Below are 16,757 nucleotides of genomic sequence, written 5' to 3'. Positions count from 1 at the left end.
CAGGAATATCTTCGGAATACAACGACTAGAATTATTCGCGATCAAACAAACCAGAAAACTATAATAAAAACAAAAACAATCAGTCGAAATACAGACAGCGATACTCTGCTTTTTTATAGAGTTATTATCGCGAAGAAAAAATAAATATTATGGCACGTATGGTACCGTTGAACGTTGTTACTCGTAGCAATGTCGTCACTGAAACAAACACTATATTCGCAGAAAACTTGATTGTTCGTTTAGAGCCGAGTGTTGTATCTACTAGGAACTGTTGCCCCACAATCGAACAATAACTAAGGAGTTCTATTGCGAGCAATTAGACCGATTAAACTGAAACGAATAAGCTCGAGGGGCTTTTTTCATGTCAGTTAAAGTTCTCTTTAATTAGAACGACTCATTGATCGTGAACGGTTAGAAAAGTGAAAAAGCTTCGGTTGAGTAAAAACTTACTCGGTTTTAATTTACACGTAAACGCGTTAAATTTGCTCGTGTCTATCGTTGGTTAGTTATCACTGGTCGAGACGCGTTCCACCATCGATGCGCACGATAATTCCCCTGTCTCGAAATCAGGATGCTCGTTACGTGTACAACACACCTGCACACCCGTCGCGTCGACTGCAGACATATCGCAGCTGTGTAATCCAATTTGAAATCGTCCAGTACCAGAAGAAGGTAACGCGGGACGATATGTATGACAATGTACGAACTCATGAATGATTTATGAACGACTCCGGTCCACGGGCATTGCGCGCACGAGTATCGGTATTTTACTTTTTTCTCTCTAAATAAACGTTTATCCAGTTGCGATCTACATATGGTACACATCGCGCTCTGGACATTACATAGTTGCTAAACGTGAACGAACCCGTACGTCGAGACTGTACATCGTGTAAGGTGCAATTAAACGAGTCAACGACCGCGGACGCGGACTTTTCGTGAACGTTGTCAATATCGTGTTAACCGTTTAGCTAGGAGTTAAAATAACACGATCTACATCTACATCTACATCTACGACTATTTCGGTGGATTGTCATACTTTTCTTTTTCTAATTCTTCCTAACAATCTTGCAAGCTTCGTGTCCAAATGGGAGGCAGGTTCTGAACGTTTGCTTTTATTTCTCGTAGATCTTGCAATCGCAGCTGGCATCAGCGCCCGACAGCGGAACATTGCTCGCCGACGAAGCTTTGGATGGTTCGGGAAGCGGCGATAGACAAGTTTGGAGGAAGAAAGGAAAAGGCGACGACATCGATAACGACGACGAAGACGCGCATAGCGACGATCACGACGACGACGAAGCATCTGGCTCAGGAATGGGCCCCACTACACCAGGTATACTATACATATACGAAAATATCTGTTCCTACTTCGCGAAAGTAGGACAAACTAGACATTTATTTCCAACATTATTTATCTTTTCATATAGCAACTTGTAATTGTTGTTTTTCCAGATCCATCGGTGAAATTGAATCGGGACAATACGGCCACGGCTGGTTCATCGAACGTGCTCTTATCGTCTCTCGTCTTGATAATCGGTTGCGCGCTCTTGATGGCTTAAATTGCACCAGAAATCGGCGCGAAAAAGGGGAAAAGTGATTCGATGATCCGCGACCTAGACATAGAAAAGACGACTTTGGATCTCGCGTCAGCGAATAGGCTGATTCTGCTCGACACGCGAGAACGATTCGACTTTGGGTGCTGAGAATCTGCTTTATAGGTATTTATCGTGCTGACGGAACGGAACAGCTGCGTGGAGCGTATTTCCGGAAACAGCCAACGAGCCGAGAAAGATTCGTAAGCAACAGCGAAACCAGTGGAATCGTTCGTGTTTTCGGCTCGTTGGTTGGTGCAACCAGTCGATTATTCGACAAGTGTCGCGGAACGAACCCGAAGAGACATTTTCCGTGAGATTGTTCCGTGCATGGGAGTCGTAAGCGAGGATCGGCGCGGACCGGCAGAAAGCAAGAAAAGTGCAAACGGAGAAATGATTGTAACGTTTCCCGTGCTACGGCCGCCACGACGGATGATGTTTTCGCAGTCACTATCTAGCAATCTTCGCGAGAAAGAAATGGCTGTTAACGATGGGGACGAAGATGTTTGGAAACATTACGCGAAAGAAGAAAACAACGTGAAACGGATTTTTACGGTTGTACATTTTGTTTGTCGCGAACGGAGTCGGAGAAATTTATATTTAGAAAAGCAAGACTGTGTAGAGAAAATTTAAAACAAAGTTCAATTTTTGCCGAGTCGTAGAGAAGTATGTCTCTCGAGGATGCTTCAAAGGATGAATAAATTAACGAAAGAAGAAACTCGATGAGATTCGGGCTAATTAGAAACATTTTATCAACGATCCTCGCGCAAAGACTCGACGTTATCTATTCCTTTGACCGAACTCTTGGAATCGATCGTGAAGGAAAGGAACGACTACGAGAAGAGTATACCGCAACTTTGAACACCCAAAGGATGACTTTATGTCGTTTACGCGTATTATTAGTCGTGACAATTGAAACGTTGCCATATTTAATTGAAGTGAAACGTTGAGAAGGCGCAACCGAAGACGCGTATCAAGAGATCGTGTGTATTTATCGGAAATGTACAGAAATTTGGAAACGGACGGAACGTACCGCAATATCGAGCAATAATTACGCATCAATTTATACGCACACTTTACTGCCAACGTTTCGAACAACGAGCAATTATGTAGCAGCTTCCGTACTACGTGAAATCAAAGTGTCTTTCCTATTTGAAAGTATCGTCATCGTTATCGTCATCATCACCATCATCATCAACATCAACATCAACATCATCATCAGCAGCAGCAGCAGCAGCAGCAGCATCAACATCAACGTAGCCGTGAAAGAGATTTTTTGCTTCCAAGTTCGTGGCTTTGAATAATCAGCGGGAGGAAACCGAAGTGGAAAAACGCGACTACAGTGCCTCGCATCTTGCGTTGTTCTTCATCGACGCATAAACTGTTTCGTGGCGATGCCCATTGTCGTTGGCGTCGATACACGGACTAATGACGAGGAATTCGATCCTCGTCGGGTGATATCGCGTGTGCATGCCATATGTCAAAGCTAACTGCCAAAACGCCAGTTACGTGACTGAAGCTGGTTTCAGTGACACTTGGTTGACTCGGAATACAACGAGGAAGATTTCGATTCCTCGTTTCGCGGGTTACGTTTTCCTTTCAACCCTTTTCCCGTCTCTCCGATAGCTTTCATCGAGACGAACAGTTCCCGAGAATAGTCGCGAGACGACGAGCCTATTTTGCACGCACCAGCTTCAGCCTTGCGAAAGTAACGTTTAACAAGTGGAAACGATCGCGATTCCAGTCGCTTATTCGTGACCATTGCGCGATGCTTTCCACGAGAAGGTCGAATTTACGGTTCGAGTTCGCACGTGCCATCGAATCGTACGGTACCGACGTCGATTGTTTAAAATTTTCGTTATTTTACCAGGTAAAATACTTACGGAGTGGTTGACGCGTTACGGGGAGCTATATGGAAACGTATGCGATTTCTGACAAATCAAATGAATCGAGAGCTCCATCAAACCTTGGACGTCTAATTCTTTGAAGAAATTTATGAGAATGATTGCGTGGACGTAAAAAGAGACCACGTTTAGTTCTCGACATACCAAAATTGAATCATTGATAATCAAGTGTCCAGTGCCATAATTTTTATTACTATTTTATCGAAAATGTAAAGATGTTCGTTTCATGCTTCCGATTCCTTTTCCACATTGTCTTTATTTGTCCCGTATTAGTTAAATTTTTTGATACCGCTCCCGAGTATCTGTCCGCCAAACTTTCTTTGGTCTCTTATAATCCGATATAATTGTCCACTATTTGCTCGAATACTCGTTCGAATGTGTTCATTATAAGCGAATATTTTTCCTCGATTACATCCACTTATAAACACGCGCTTCGTTAAGATTGTCCCCACCACTTGCCCAAGTTACTCGTATGGATTCGATGATAGCAAATGTTTTTTCCGCGGATGGAAAAATACTTGGGAGCGGTAATGTATTTCTCTTGGATCTGTTTATATTGTATTATATATTTAGATACTTGAAGTGCCAAAATGAAAAAGAAGAAAAACCAGAAAAATGAAGTAGAGCGCTAACCGCGAGAAAGTATCGTTGTTTACGCCTTAAAGCGAAAACATGTTCCTTTGAAACGTCAATATTTTCGACGTGTAAACATTCGAAGCGAAGCTCGATTTCGGCGGTTTGATTTCCAGCTAAAACGATTAGACGCAAGGAAGAAAATCGTGGAAGCTAGCGAAACGGGAGCCTGTCGGTGTATTACGGCGGTAAGGGTCGATTTGGCGCCCCGACGGCCGCACTGATTTTGTACATTTGGTTTTCTGAATCTTCGAGTATTAGTGCCTTTTTGAATATCCCTGGCCCCAGCGTCGTGTCATCTCACGCCCGACAGAAGGAACAAGAGAAAGACCGTGCGTATGCGTGTGTGTATGTGTGTGCGCGTATGCGAGGGAGAGAGAGAGTATAGGGCAACAGGATTGTATAAGGCATTCGTGCTGAAGCATGTGTAGAGGGTGTGACCTTCTTTTCCTCCTGTTTAATTTTTTCTGCGGAAAACTCGCCTAAGCAATCTTGACCTCTAACGTAGACGACCAACCGCTTCTCGTGCTACCAAGTCGTCGAGGACAAGTCTCGTCTGTTTCGAAACTCGTAGGCGTCGACCAATCGACATTTTGGAACAAGTCCAGACTGTTCGAACGTAAATTCGGGCAAAGTTCGGCCAACAACCGGTGTTTGACGCGTCGACGAGTGAGGCCAATTTAACGTGACTCGAGCACAATTGTCAGAATTTAAAGTTGTAATTCTTCAAGTCCATAATTCGCTTTGTCGGTGATATTTAGGCAGCAGGCATTGAAATAGACGTTGACGCGTAGGTCGTCCTTAAAACTCATTTTGTCGTCCTCGGCCCCGAACGCGGTTCCGTGACCTCTTTGATCGCGACGATACTAATTTATATCCCTATTAATGGCACACGCCTCCCGTATAATTTAGAAGAGTTATCTCGTTGAATGCGGCACTTACGGAGTAAGAAGGAAGTGGCCTTACGTTCGAACTCCTTCGATACGTGTTGCTTCGCTTTACGCGTAAAGCATCGTTGAGACTCTACGAACGATCATTTATTTATATTGCTCTTTGTTATACATGTTTTTGTGGTGCTATTTTAATAAAATGACGATTAATAAAAGTGATATATTTAAACCAAACGAATTGTATTAATGCTCCGATGAAAAAAGAAACAATCGTTACGGTCACACATTTCTCTTTTTCTATTGAGATTCTCTTTTTAAATTGGCTCTTTGAACGTTGAATGGCTCCGATGGCGAACTCAATTAAAGTGGTGGTACATATTACTACCTACCGTAAACTTCCCCGCTCGACAAATGCACAATATAAAATACGTGCTTTCTTAATATCAAAGAAAAACTTGATCGAGCACCAAGACGTGTCTCTGTTACACTAACCAGCTATCCACATCCTCAATTTGTCATGCCTCAACTACAATATTATACATACTATATAACGCTGCAAAGAAACAATCCGTATAAATCGCGAAAATTTAAGCTCTAATTTCTCGTATTACGTTAATCACAATGTTACACCAAATGCCTATTACGAATGCAATTTAAACGCCAATGAGACTGACAATGAACGCGTACAAAGGATACACTCGAGACAGCCAGGTTCCGCAGTGAAAACGAATGATTCACGATACCACGGACACATTTATTCGCATATAAGCAGTAAAAAGAGGATTTAATTGATCTTAATAAATGTACACGACTGGCCAACTGTTGGAAAAAAATTCCAACCAACCGCGAGTCAAGAAGAGGTTACATCCTCGTTTTAACGAACAACGGCCACAAGCCAATTGACTCGACGGTACTGTTTAAACCATTGTGTTTTAATAACTGATCCTACCAGCTGATTCTCATCGGGCGCGAGCCGCTAAACGACGCCGACGACACGAGCTTTTTACTTTTCCCATTATTCGCTGGCCGTCGTATTTAATTTACTCTTTGAAATTGTTACGTCGCAGAAATATACAAGCACTATTTTATTTGAAAATATTCATGTAATATTTAATCGAAAAGGAAAATATCATCGATTCGACGTACCGTTGGCATCGGCGTCGGCGTCGGCGTCGGTTTCTCCGTCGCGTCGATCTGGGACAAAGACAAACGACACTCTTAAAAGTCAGGAAGTACGTCTTGGTAAATATCCATCGAAAAAGGCAGTTATGGCTCTGAAGCGGTGGTTTGCGGAACGATGTTGGTTCAAATGTATTTATTTACTTTGCTAACACCGTTTGCGCTGAAAGTTGCTGGTAAACTTTCATTCACTTTGATCGCACTTTGGTATTACCATAACGAATACTTGCCATCGTTTGCTACATTGGTTTTGTTTTTCGTTTGTTTTATTTTACTTTATTTTACGTTGAAATAAAGAAATTTAATCGAATAATCGAGCAAATGTTGTTTTCGACTTGCACGGTATTTCGACTTTCGAGGAATCGTGTAAATCGGGAGGTAGGTGCATCGGAAAAGAAAATACACGATAACGTCGAAGACGGGAAGAAAAGTTGAGCCGATTTAATTCGGGCTCGTTGCGCTCAGGCTTCTGTTCGACGAATTTGCCGGGTTGGTTCTCGCTCGGACAGAGTTCCGGCGCAACTTTTACTCGCGTATAGAAAATAAACCGCGAAACGAGCGCGCAGTCTGGACTCTCTCCGAGTATCGCGAGTTCAACGCGATCAGAAGGGGAAAAGAAGGGAGCGAAACGAAGAAAATTTATACGAACGAGTAAAAGTGAGAATGTAGTAAAAGTTAAACAGAAAAGCACCGAGGGAGTCTTGTATATACCGAATGCGTGCTGTATTTATATATTATAGACGATATACATAAACATATATACGTTTACTACTAACGTCGACCTAAAACAGTGTTTTCCAAAGTGAAAGGTACTGCCCTGCGCGCTGTGCCCTGCGTTTCAAAGGGGGTCGCAAAAGAAGATTTAAAGCGTATATTTACCCTGACTTTCGAAAACCAAATATTGCCGCAGAGTATTCTTACAGAGGACACTGAACAAACTTGAAAAGCAGCAAGGTTTTGCTTCCGTAAGAGTACTTTGTTCTATTATCACGCTAATTTTACGCGTAAATAACTGTGCCGAAAGTATGAGATCATTTTAGCGGTTTAGCCTAGCGATACACTCACGGTATATCCGTGAAGGCGAAACCGAACGCTCTTCGTTCGCTCTTCGCTGGTTCGTGTCAATTGTTTTAGAATGGAACTCGAAACTCGCTTCGTAATCGCGTAATTTTCCATGCTCGAACCGAAGCCCACCTGTCCTCTTTGATACCGTTGCTGCGGTCAAATTCTTTCAGACTTTCGCATTTAAGACGCGAATGCGAGTTAATCGTTCGCGCGACGGAAACGTTTTTCCCGCTTTATATTTCTTACCTTTGTGACAGCGTACGACCGAATTTCCACGTGCAAGTGTGCCGGTTTAACAAAGTTACTTTACGGTTTTATTTTCCATGCGTTTCAACGGTTACAATTCGCGCAGGTGATTGATGTTACGATACAAATTTACCTTTAAAACTGTGAGAAATATTGAAAAAGTCGTTATCATAAACACTGACCTCGACGATTTATATAATGGCGCTATCGTCAGTCCAGAAATTTCGTAGGACCAGTTCGAGAGCGTTTCGTTCCACGTTTCAGAGATTAAAATCGATTTTTGTGAGTTTGTAAATACATCAATGAACGAAAATAAATGGAAAGTGTTGAAACTGAATAGTGTACATATATATATATACATACTATATGTATATTACCAGCTATGCATGTTGGAACAACAAAAAAATTTGTATTTTTAATTGTTGGATATTTTCACGAGAATTCCACAACAATTTGTATGTGTTCGCACTTTTCAGACAACCGGTAAAATGAATTGAAGTGAAATTACGCGATTCGATCGTTGCTGTTAGATACGCAAATGAATATCGCTTACTCTTACTCGTCTCCGGTAATTTTTCTTTTCTTCGATGCTCGTAATGCAACACGTGTCATGGTCGCGCAAGATACATCGAACAGATCCATTCTGATTAATTTACGTGCTGTATCGTGCCGTCCTGCCTTGACGATGCTGCGTTACGAATGGTCTCGTAAATGCATCCTTTATGCCGTTGAGCAAACGACAAAGAACACTTGGTTCGGTGTTGCGTATATGTATACTGGCTAAACTGAAACTGTTTTCTATGGCGCGGCGCGATGAGCCGCGGCACCGGCATAGCGAAACGATTCATCGCATCGCAGTTTGTGTTTTATTTTCAGCTAGTACATTTCCCCGTTAACTATGGCGAATGGCGAAAGTTTGAAAAACGTTTAGCTCGCAACACTGCTCAAACAGACGTGCACTTACGTTTCTTAATGTTTTTCTTCGACTCGATTGTCCTTCTACCAGCTTTTATATTCTATACTTTTTCCAATGCGTGGTAACGAGTAAAAAACAGTCGTCGATACGCGCACCGAGACTCCCTTTGATTAAAAAAAGATAACTAGAATTGGTAAACTTTAGAGCTTTCGCAGAGGAATGACCCCTTAAACGGGTGCGCGCACGTGCACGTTTCCTCGCCTTTTATTTCCGCAATTGTGACTCTAAATTTATCGCGTGCGTTTCATCGCAGCGAATAGAGGGTAAAACTCGTTGCCAAACTAATCTTTGCCGTGCCACGCGTCGTTTCTGGACGGTATAGACAAAACTCGAGACGAAATCGAAAGAAATTGAACGTTTCCTGTTCTCATATGTAAACAAAAATTCTCGTACGTTTATTTCATTTAATTTAAATTCAAGTTCTCGACGATCTTAAAGTCAAATAAAAAGGACGACTAATTTCCGCGTAGTGTTCATGCATCCGTCTATTCATTCTCATCGATGACCTTTCGTTAAGTTTGCGGTACCATTTTTCTCTTATCTATTACGAGATTATAAACTTTAATAAAAGAAAATGTTTCGGTTACTTCTAGTCCGCCTCTATTCGTTTACAAAGTATAAGAATGAAGACTTTTAGTTTTACGTTAACTTTTTTTATTTTTTGTATCATATTAACATAACAATTTTCTTGTTCGGTAGGTGCGATGATAGAATCTTACTTGCACGAAAGTAACATAATAGACGATACGCGAGGAAAAAATTGGTGACTACGAGAATTGTTAAGTGAACGGCTACATGCCGATAAACCCAATGAGTACAGTCTTTAGTAATGCGATAAGTGACGTGCACCGAAGAACGCGAATCTTATGGATATTACATCTGATACGAAAGGAATCAACACGTAATTTTCGAGTTTTTCCGTGATCGTGGCGATTGCAAGCATCGCACCGGAAAGGTTGCGCAAATAATATTCCGAAACGATGCGACGCGAAATATTTTCCTGTTCGATCGTGTTGCGCGCTACTCGATAAGCTTTCGCGAAACGTTCCTGACCTCGTGGTTTGTCCACGCGATAACGCGACGGTACACATTATCGCGAATTACGACCTCCTGCTCGTACTTCCGATTGGTTCTAACGCGAAACAATTGCATTTAATTACAGAATATAAAATGAAATTTTGTAACACATCGTATTGCAATTTAAAAGGAAACGTGTAACATCGAGTTCTACGTTACGATGAATATAGTTTATGCGCCGTTATCCTTGGACACAAGGAACATTTCGACGAGTTTGATCAAGTTCTCGATCCCTTCCAAATAATTCAAGTCCAAAGTGGTTGGATCCTCCGTTGGAAATACGTGGGTGAAATCGATCATATTGATCCTAACCCAGTTCTGCTTCTCCTCCGAAGAACTACTGAGTTCGCTCAGCAGGGCGTCGTAATCTTCTTTCATTTTAATAATGTCGTCGTCGAAATTGTTGACGTAAGAATGAGTGCGACAAAGTCGGTCCACTCGGAAATCCGAACTGCAGGATCCGCTTCTGTTGAGAGTCTTTTCTTTCCCCACCGAATCGCATTCGCTGCTCAAACTGATACTCCTTTTAATGAAGTGTACCCTCTCCGTGGTCTGGTTTCTGTTCGTTTCACGGATACTCGTGTTACTCGTAGCGTCGCGGTCGTTGTCGCGGTCGCTTACGTCTTTGAACACATTCGATATAGTTGCATGATTGCTCATGGAAGAGAGTGATTTGGCTACGCGGCTCCCCGTTCTATCGGTGCTGGTGTTATTCAGACGTAGGTAATGCCGCAATCTTTTTGCATCGTAAGCCACCAATAGAGAACTAGAATAAAAGCGGAACAACCGCTGGGTACGAAAGAATAGTAAGATCTTCCACAGGAAAGAGAGAAGCTGCACAATCAATTGACGACAGGGCGGTCTTTCTGGACGTATGTTCAGGAACATTTTCAGCGCTGCGCAGGAAAGAAAAGGGACTGTTCGGAGTATTTCAATGTGACAAGATATTTAACGTGTTCTGGAAGTGAAGAGAAAACTTTTCGTTCTATTGATTACCTATACACTGCTCGAAATAGTTACAAGATTCATTCGAACGAATAACTTTATCGTACGGTACGCTACGTAATATTTTAAACAGGTTAATATGTTTAGGAATAGTATACATACAATTGCTTTTACTTTTAAACGAAATCCTGTAACTATTTCGAGCTGTATAACATTTCCAAAAAACAGCTAAAAACTGTGCGCTCATTGTTATGCTGCAAACAATTATTCAAGTTTATAATATACCTTCCACGACACCCTTGGCATCGAGTGTTTTCCCGTAATGTTTGCCAAACTTTTTTAATTGTCCGGAAGACAAACAATAGACGTGAAAGCCAGTAATGCAAAATCCATAAGTGCGTTTCGATTCGGCATACTTCAATTCTTCCGTTGCTCTTTTTTGAGGCGTGGCCAAGGGATCCCACGTTCGTCTACCTATTTTTATGTCCATCACGCACGGTTCCGCCATACCATGGATAATATCTTTCAGCGTGAGGAACGTTACTCCTAATATTTCATGCAAACGATTAAACGATTATAGTTAATATCATAGTTAATAATCAATTAAAAACCGAGCAACAACAAAAACTGATATTTTCGATATCTTACGTTTGCCGAATATTTGCAATTCTGTCGTGCCGTAATATTTTGGAACATAATTCTTCAATTGTAACATGACGGGATCTTGGGATGCTTGTAAACTTTCGTAGAATGCGATTTCCCTTTTGCCAAGTAATGGTTTAACGACAGGTTTCAGCACCCGACCGTCCGGTCTACGTAACATGCCTACAACAATTCAAGTAATCAACTTTTTAATAAGATGTTTCATTTTACAAGAAAAATCTGATTTAAGCTGATTACTTGATAACAATAACAAGTTTTTCGAGATAGCGAGAGCTTACAAAAACATAAATATCTTCCATTGGTTTCAGACTTTCGACGTTTCGACGTTTCGACGTTTCGACGTTTAACCGTTACCTCGGGTCACAGGATACAATGAAAAAGAGGATTAATGATTTCACAATAGAAAATTGAACAGACGCGAGATTGAATAATATTTCAAGTGCACTGTAATGTCGTAACACTCGGTATATCGATATTGCTCAGAGTATAATCGATTTGTTTGCAACGCAAAGCTACGCTCTCTGGGGCGTAGAGTAAACGTTCATGTGTCCAATTGGAAATTTACCTCGGCACGCAGAGTCGTAAAAAGTCCTTGGGTGCAAGGACAAACCTCTATCTGGATATTGTTCTCCGTATATGTATAAACTCACTGCTTTGCGTGCATTTCTTCGGTATTCGTTAACCGCTAATAACACGTCTACCTTTGCCATATTAGAAAACCTATTTATCGTGCTACGATGTCTGTAAGTTAATGTTTAAATTAAACATTCTACTAAACCGGTGGTCCTCGTGTATTTCTCTTTTCTTTTTTTTTCCACTCTTTGCAACCGCTTTAATATGTAGAAACGAGGATATTTTCCGCGATCGAGAAAATATTTATGTTTATTGTAATTCATTCGCACTTAACACTCCAATTTAATTTCTCCAAATTCAAGTTGAGTATCTATTCAAGTTTATAAAAACAACTCGATTGAATGTTTTGTGTAAATCACCCTTCGTACCGATGAATGAAAACAAGTATGTAATCCTGACAACATGTATGCTCGATCGAACAATTATCTATGGATCGAAGAAATGATGGATCTACACAAAAGATAATAACGAAACCGACATTATGAAACTGTTGAAATGTTGTTATCGTCGAACGGAAAAGAGACACGATCGGCTCAAGTTGCGTTACTCGTTCTATACATATATATATCGTAACTCGGATTAAACTTAATAAGAATTATATTATCTGTCCGGTACAATAAAAATAATTTGCAGCTGGTGTTGAAAGCTGGTGCGTAGAGTTAAAAAATTACTTAAATTAATACTATCTCGACTAACGTGTAATTTTCTTTGCCAAATTGTTAAAAATAAACGATTGAATTTCAGTTATTTCAAATAATTGTTTCGATAGTTTGTCCAAGTTTTCTAGTAGTTGTTAAATTTCGTATTATTAGCAATTTTCCGATGAAATGATGAAATGTAGATATAGAGTAAATTGATTTTCCGATATGTCTAGTTTCGAAGTGGCATTTAAATCGGTCGAGTGCTTACCGATGGTGCGTCGTTTGTCGTCAAACATGTGTCCAGCTACCTGATTTTCCAATGGACTTAATCCGTCATAGATTCCACACTCGAACGAAATTTCAGCCAACTCCGTGCTCGAAACCTTATCGAGATGGCATAAAGTTTTATCGGCCTGCGAGTCTAAAGTCGTCATCGTTATTGCACTGAGTGGTGCGCAGTAATTAACTTGTGCAATTAAAGAGTTGCACGGTTCGCAAAGATCTTATCTTCGCTGTGAATTCCACCTCTGCCACCGACGGTTACACATGGAAGCTTATTCTAATTATCTTCGGTTGTTTCATTTCCGTCTATAAATACAAATGTCAGTTGATGAAGAACTCTAAAGAAATGACAGTTATTGCGCATGTATTGTACAATATTATACACGAGTTACAACGATTTTACATTATTCTAATAAATGAATAATAATGGGATAAGGGTTACGGTAGGCCGACGGCCGCGGACGGTTTGTCCAGGCTCCAAAAAACGTGTCATTATTAATGCATGTGATGTTTTCTGATACATTAGGGGTGAAACAGAATTGGTAATTTGGTCGTCGTCTGTTTTTTACATACATTTTTTCAATAAATTTTCAACGACTCCAATATCTCGATAGAAGAAATTCTTTGAGATTCATTCATTTCTACATTCGAATGTTAACATCCGTAAAAAAAAAACATGTTACCTTCGATTATTCCTTTCCGCTCGTGCATCCACATTGTTTAACTTTGCATTAATCGTATCACAGGTAAATAATTCACATCATACCGATTAATATATTGATGATGATATTTCAGTCGTTCTCAATGTTCTTTCGGATAAACGAAAAGCATACAAAATTAGAGCGAACATTTCCCGCGGATATTTCGAAACGTTAAAATACTCCTCTATCCCGGTAGAGGACAGAACGTGTTTGTGGAAATTGAATGTTCTGAATTCGCGCTTTTACCAACAAATCGTGTTATTCTTTGCTGCTCACTTGAAAATCCAATATTAGCAAGGACAGTACTTGAAAAGTTGGATTAAACTCAAGTAATTCTTTATCTGATTAGGTATGTAACTACGAGGTATACTAATATTCACGTTCATTAGTTGGTACGAGGAAACTCGTAACGCTTTAGGAATCGACTTTTTCAACAATCGAAAGAATCATAATATCCAACTCATACGAGCCATACGTACATTTATTGGAAATAACAGTAGAATCATTTATTAGCCACTCTTCTTTTACAAATGTTACATCTATGACATTTTACATGCCTATCTATTATTATAACCTATACGATAACCAGTCCCTTCACAACAACACGATATAATGTGTTCGAATACGTAACACTTTCACGTAGATCAATTTCGTTTGAAACCGTCTGTACATAAGGGCGAAACAACGATTACGTTCGCGACTTTTCAAACTTCACATCATTTTTCGGACGATAACACGTCCTCACACGTCCTTCCACTCACTAGACGTCTTCCTACTTTTCTATTGCTATCTCTTTCGTCACACTACAAAGTTTCATTTAGATTCCACCAGAGGGCCAATTTTGTTTTTATCAAATGAAAACCGTCTCCGGCTCGTTTTCAGGCGGCATTCAGATTTCAGGCTCCATCAGGCTTCATCAGGCTCCAAAGGACTCGAGAACCGATATGCAAATACGATACAGTCTCGTTCCCGGAATTTTTTCATTTTTTCTTTTTCTCTTTTCTTTTTATTCGTTCACTAGACCACATCATACATCATACATCATCTATGTTTTTTTATGATTTCAGAGTGCTGTATCCAGTATACATACGAAACTCATCGTATCGTGTACACGACAATAAAAAGTCTACGTTGTAATAGGTACGCGGATTAAGAAAGATTACAAATTATTCATACAAAAATAATCAAATTTATTTGATATAAATACTCGTTTGATCTTAATTTTATTAATAGTCTTACAAAATTAAGCTGTCCATTTTAAACACCTTGTGTCGAGATGAGTACCTAAGCATTTCATGCTACAATATCTTGCACCGCAAGGAATACATGTATAATTACTAGGAAAACCGCAAACTGCGCAAAACTGTCTTTCAGGAAAGCGCGACGGAGGTGCTTGAGCGGAAACGTAGTTAGGGCAATTCGAGTTAACGTTCAGATCCTCTTCGACTAATTGGGCAAAACTTTTACGAAAACGTTGCTTGTAATATTCTGCCGATCTAGTTTTCTTCTTTCTACCACCTCTGTTATCTAGAGTCTCTTGAAACTTTGGAACTTTCTTGCTCATTACTGAAATATTTACGATATGCGTGTCTTTGTATAATCGAAACAAGAAAACATTTGTTGCGATAAATATTTATAAAACAGTGATTTACTAATTACCAATGAAATAAATTTTTGTAAAGTGTTTATATTAGAAACATACCTAGATCCGCGTGCGGGTCATCGTGAAAATTATCTTGTTCCAAAGCTTCCAATGCTTTCTTCTGCCTACGTTTACGAGCAGCATCGTCGAGCACTCTCTTTTGATATGCATCTTTTATTCTACCAGATTCTCGTGCAGCCATATTTTATTATTTTACATTAAATTATATAGTTTCTTAATTTATTTTTATCAGCTTAACGTATCTTTTCTCAATTATTTATATTCCTTTCTCTGCTATTGGAAACGATATTTGATCCATAAGATCGTCTACTTTTGCTTGCAAAGTATCTAAGATGTCAACAGAAATAAACAAATGTCTTTCATCCAGATCTTGAATTATAAATTTTCGTCCTAAGGCTAAAGTCTCGTCCAGATGTAAAAGAAATTCCTTCATAGCTGCATCGCTGTAAATATCCCCATAAATATACATTTTCTATTTCTATGTAATCGTTTAGGTAAAATGTCAAAGCGAAAAGGAGTGTCACTCGATGAAAAACGTATGAGAATGCTACAAATATTTTATGAAAAAAGAGAATTTTTTACTTTAAAAGAGTTGGAAAAAGTTGCACCAAAAGAAAAAGGCATTGTAGTACAATCTGTAAAAGATGTACTTCAGGCACTAGTTGACGATGGATTAGTGAGGTCAGAGAAAATTGGTACTTCTGTATATTTTTGGACTTTTCCAGGGTAAGAATATAATGCACAAGTAACACGCTAAAATATAACTAGCATTATTCTACCTAATAAATAAATAATTAATAAATAAATGTTATAGAGAAAATATTACTGCGATAGAACACAGAATATCGGAAGCTTCTAAAAAGATAGTGGAGGCAGAATTTAAGCTTCAAAAATTAAAAGAAGCTTGCGAGAAAGAGAAGGTAACTAAAGAAAGTATTAAAGGTTATAATAGAAACTATTTAATCTAAAGATTCTCTATATTGATGTTGAAATGAAATGCATAGATAGGAAAGGAAGATACACAGGAAAGACAACTTTTGTTACAAGAATTAGAAGAATTGAAGGCAAAAAAGGAACAGTTAAAAAAACAAATTGCTAAATTTAGTGATGCAGATCCCGAAACTATAGCTGAACTTGAAAAAAAAGCACAGGTACCAGATTGTTAAAAGACAAATTTGTAACAAACATGTTTATAGATATTTTGTTTTTGTTTTTTTTTTTCAGGAATATAAGGATGCTACCAATGCGTGGACAGACAATATTTTTGCTATTCAAAGTTGGTGCAAAAATAAATTTGACATCTCGGAGCAGAGTTTGAATAAACAATTTAATATTCCTAACGATTTGGATTATAAAGAATAAAAGTGTAACATGATTCAGACTTAATATACGTACCATTCAACCAAAATTCCTTTTGTGACATTTACCATGACTTTTCCCCTTTTACATTCAGTGAAATGAAAGAAACGAAAATTTTGTTGTACATTCGTTGCTATTTTAATACGTGCATTGCATCGCAATATCAAAAACTCTATAATCTACATGTAATCTGTATATATATCCAGGCGGAAGTGTCAGGGCCGGTGCGGGGGTGATGCAGTGAAAATCTGACAAACAGCACTATAGCCATCTAGCGGATGGATTAAAAGCTCAAATGGAGGTAGCTTGGC

The 16,757-nt window shown here is 39.4% G+C and overlaps 5 protein-coding genes across 7 annotated transcripts in view; 2 read left to right on the top strand and 3 right to left on the bottom strand.

Moving 5' to 3' along the window:
- The window catches only part of LOC128880942 (division abnormally delayed protein), a 47,330-nt gene extending 39,487 nt beyond the window's left edge, over window positions 1-7,843 (top strand). Inside the window, exons 7-8 of the mRNA XM_054131536.1 lie at window positions 1,126-1,330; window positions 1,450-7,843. Coding sequence (XP_053987511.1) covers window positions 1,126-1,330; window positions 1,450-1,556 — 312 coding nt within the window. The 3' untranslated portion in view covers window positions 1,557-7,843. The remainder of the gene's footprint in view (window positions 1-1,125; window positions 1,331-1,449) is intronic.
- LOC128880949 (inositol polyphosphate multikinase-like) lies at window positions 4,374-14,440 on the bottom strand. Of its 2 annotated transcripts, XM_054131550.1 has the most exons (6): window positions 13,904-14,440; window positions 13,407-13,532; window positions 12,710-13,029; window positions 11,153-11,329; window positions 10,790-11,050; window positions 4,374-10,455 (listed from the first exon to the last, which is right to left on the bottom strand). In XM_054131550.1, the coding sequence occupies exons 3-6, from the start codon at window positions 12,873-12,875 to the stop codon at window positions 9,731-9,733; spliced, it is 1,329 nt and encodes a 442-aa protein (XP_053987525.1). In that variant the 5' UTR covers window positions 12,876-13,029; window positions 13,407-13,532; window positions 13,904-14,440; the 3' UTR covers window positions 4,374-9,730. The 2 variants fall into 2 exon arrangements, with proteins under 2 accessions (XP_053987525.1, XP_053987535.1); XM_054131560.1 differs by lacking the exon at window positions 13,407-13,532.
- LOC128880991 (meiotic nuclear division protein 1 homolog) lies at window positions 13,407-16,476 on the top strand. Of its 2 annotated transcripts, XM_054131620.1 has the most exons (6): window positions 13,407-13,773; window positions 14,492-14,564; window positions 15,582-15,813; window positions 15,902-16,007; window positions 16,092-16,238; window positions 16,312-16,476. In XM_054131620.1, the coding sequence occupies exons 3-6, from the start codon at window positions 15,587-15,589 to the stop codon at window positions 16,447-16,449; spliced, it is 618 nt and encodes a 205-aa protein (XP_053987595.1). In that variant the 5' UTR covers window positions 13,407-13,773; window positions 14,492-14,564; window positions 15,582-15,586; the 3' UTR covers window positions 16,450-16,476. The 2 variants fall into 2 exon arrangements, with proteins under 2 accessions (XP_053987595.1, XP_053987605.1); XM_054131630.1 differs by lacking the exon at window positions 14,492-14,564.
- On the bottom strand, window positions 14,591-15,268 carry LOC128881004 (zinc finger HIT domain-containing protein 1). The gene is made up of 2 exons (XM_054131642.1): window positions 15,127-15,268; window positions 14,591-14,990 (listed from the first exon to the last, which is right to left on the bottom strand). The coding sequence occupies exons 1-2, from the start codon at window positions 15,266-15,268 to the stop codon at window positions 14,668-14,670; spliced, it is 465 nt and encodes a 154-aa protein (XP_053987617.1). The 3' UTR covers window positions 14,591-14,667.
- LOC128881013 (general transcription factor IIH subunit 5) lies at window positions 15,344-16,684 on the bottom strand. The gene is made up of 2 exons (XM_054131653.1): window positions 16,483-16,684; window positions 15,344-15,530 (listed from the first exon to the last, which is right to left on the bottom strand). The coding sequence occupies exons 1-2, from the start codon at window positions 16,515-16,517 to the stop codon at window positions 15,344-15,346; spliced, it is 222 nt and encodes a 73-aa protein (XP_053987628.1). The 5' UTR covers window positions 16,518-16,684.
- Between the last annotated feature and the right edge of the window lie 73 nt (window positions 16,685-16,757).

The sequence above is a fragment of the Hylaeus volcanicus genome, chromosome 1 (genome assembly GCF_026283585.1).
Source record: "Hylaeus volcanicus isolate JK05 chromosome 1, UHH_iyHylVolc1.0_haploid, whole genome shotgun sequence".
Lineage (NCBI taxonomy): Eukaryota > Metazoa > Arthropoda > Insecta > Hymenoptera > Colletidae > Hylaeus > Hylaeus volcanicus.
Note: the sequence above shows the minus strand (reverse complement) of the source record. Positions and strands in the feature narration are given on the sequence as shown.

Bases quoted from the DNA above. Each gene is read 5' to 3' on its own strand.
- LOC128881013 (XM_054131653.1), bottom strand. From the start codon at position 16,517: ATGGTAAATGTCACAAAAGGAATTTTGGTTGAATG. The intron at 15,531-16,482 runs GTACGTATATTA...GGATATTTACAG, and splicing joins AAAGGAATTTTGGTTGAATG to CGATGCAGCTATGAAGGAAT.
- LOC128880991 (XM_054131630.1), top strand. From the start codon at position 15,587: ATGTCAAAGCGAAAAGGAGTGTCACTCGATGAAAAACGTATGAGAATG. The intron at 15,814-15,901 runs GTAAGAATATAA...TAAATGTTATAG, and splicing joins TATTTTTGGACTTTTCCAGG to AGAAAATATTACTGCGATAG. The intron at 16,239-16,311 runs GTACCAGATTGT...TTTTTTTTTCAG, and splicing joins AACTTGAAAAAAAAGCACAG to GAATATAAGGATGCTACCAA.
- LOC128881004 (XM_054131642.1), bottom strand. From the start codon at position 15,268: ATGGCTGCACGAGAATCTGGTAGAATAAAAGATGCATATCAAAAGAGA. The intron at 14,991-15,126 runs GTATGTTTCTAA...TAAATATTTCAG, and splicing joins TGACCCGCACGCGGATCTAG to TAATGAGCAAGAAAGTTCCA.
- LOC128880949 (XM_054131550.1), bottom strand. From the start codon at position 12,875: ATGACGACTTTAGACTCGCAGGCCGATAAAACTTTATGCCATCTCGAT. The intron at 11,330-12,709 runs GTAAGCACTCGA...GAATTGTTGTAG, and splicing joins CGACAAACGACGCACCATCG to GCATGTTACGTAGACCGGAC. The intron at 10,456-10,789 runs GTATATTATAAA...TTTCCTGCGCAG, and splicing joins TGCCAAGGGTGTCGTGGAAG to CGCTGAAAATGTTCCTGAAC.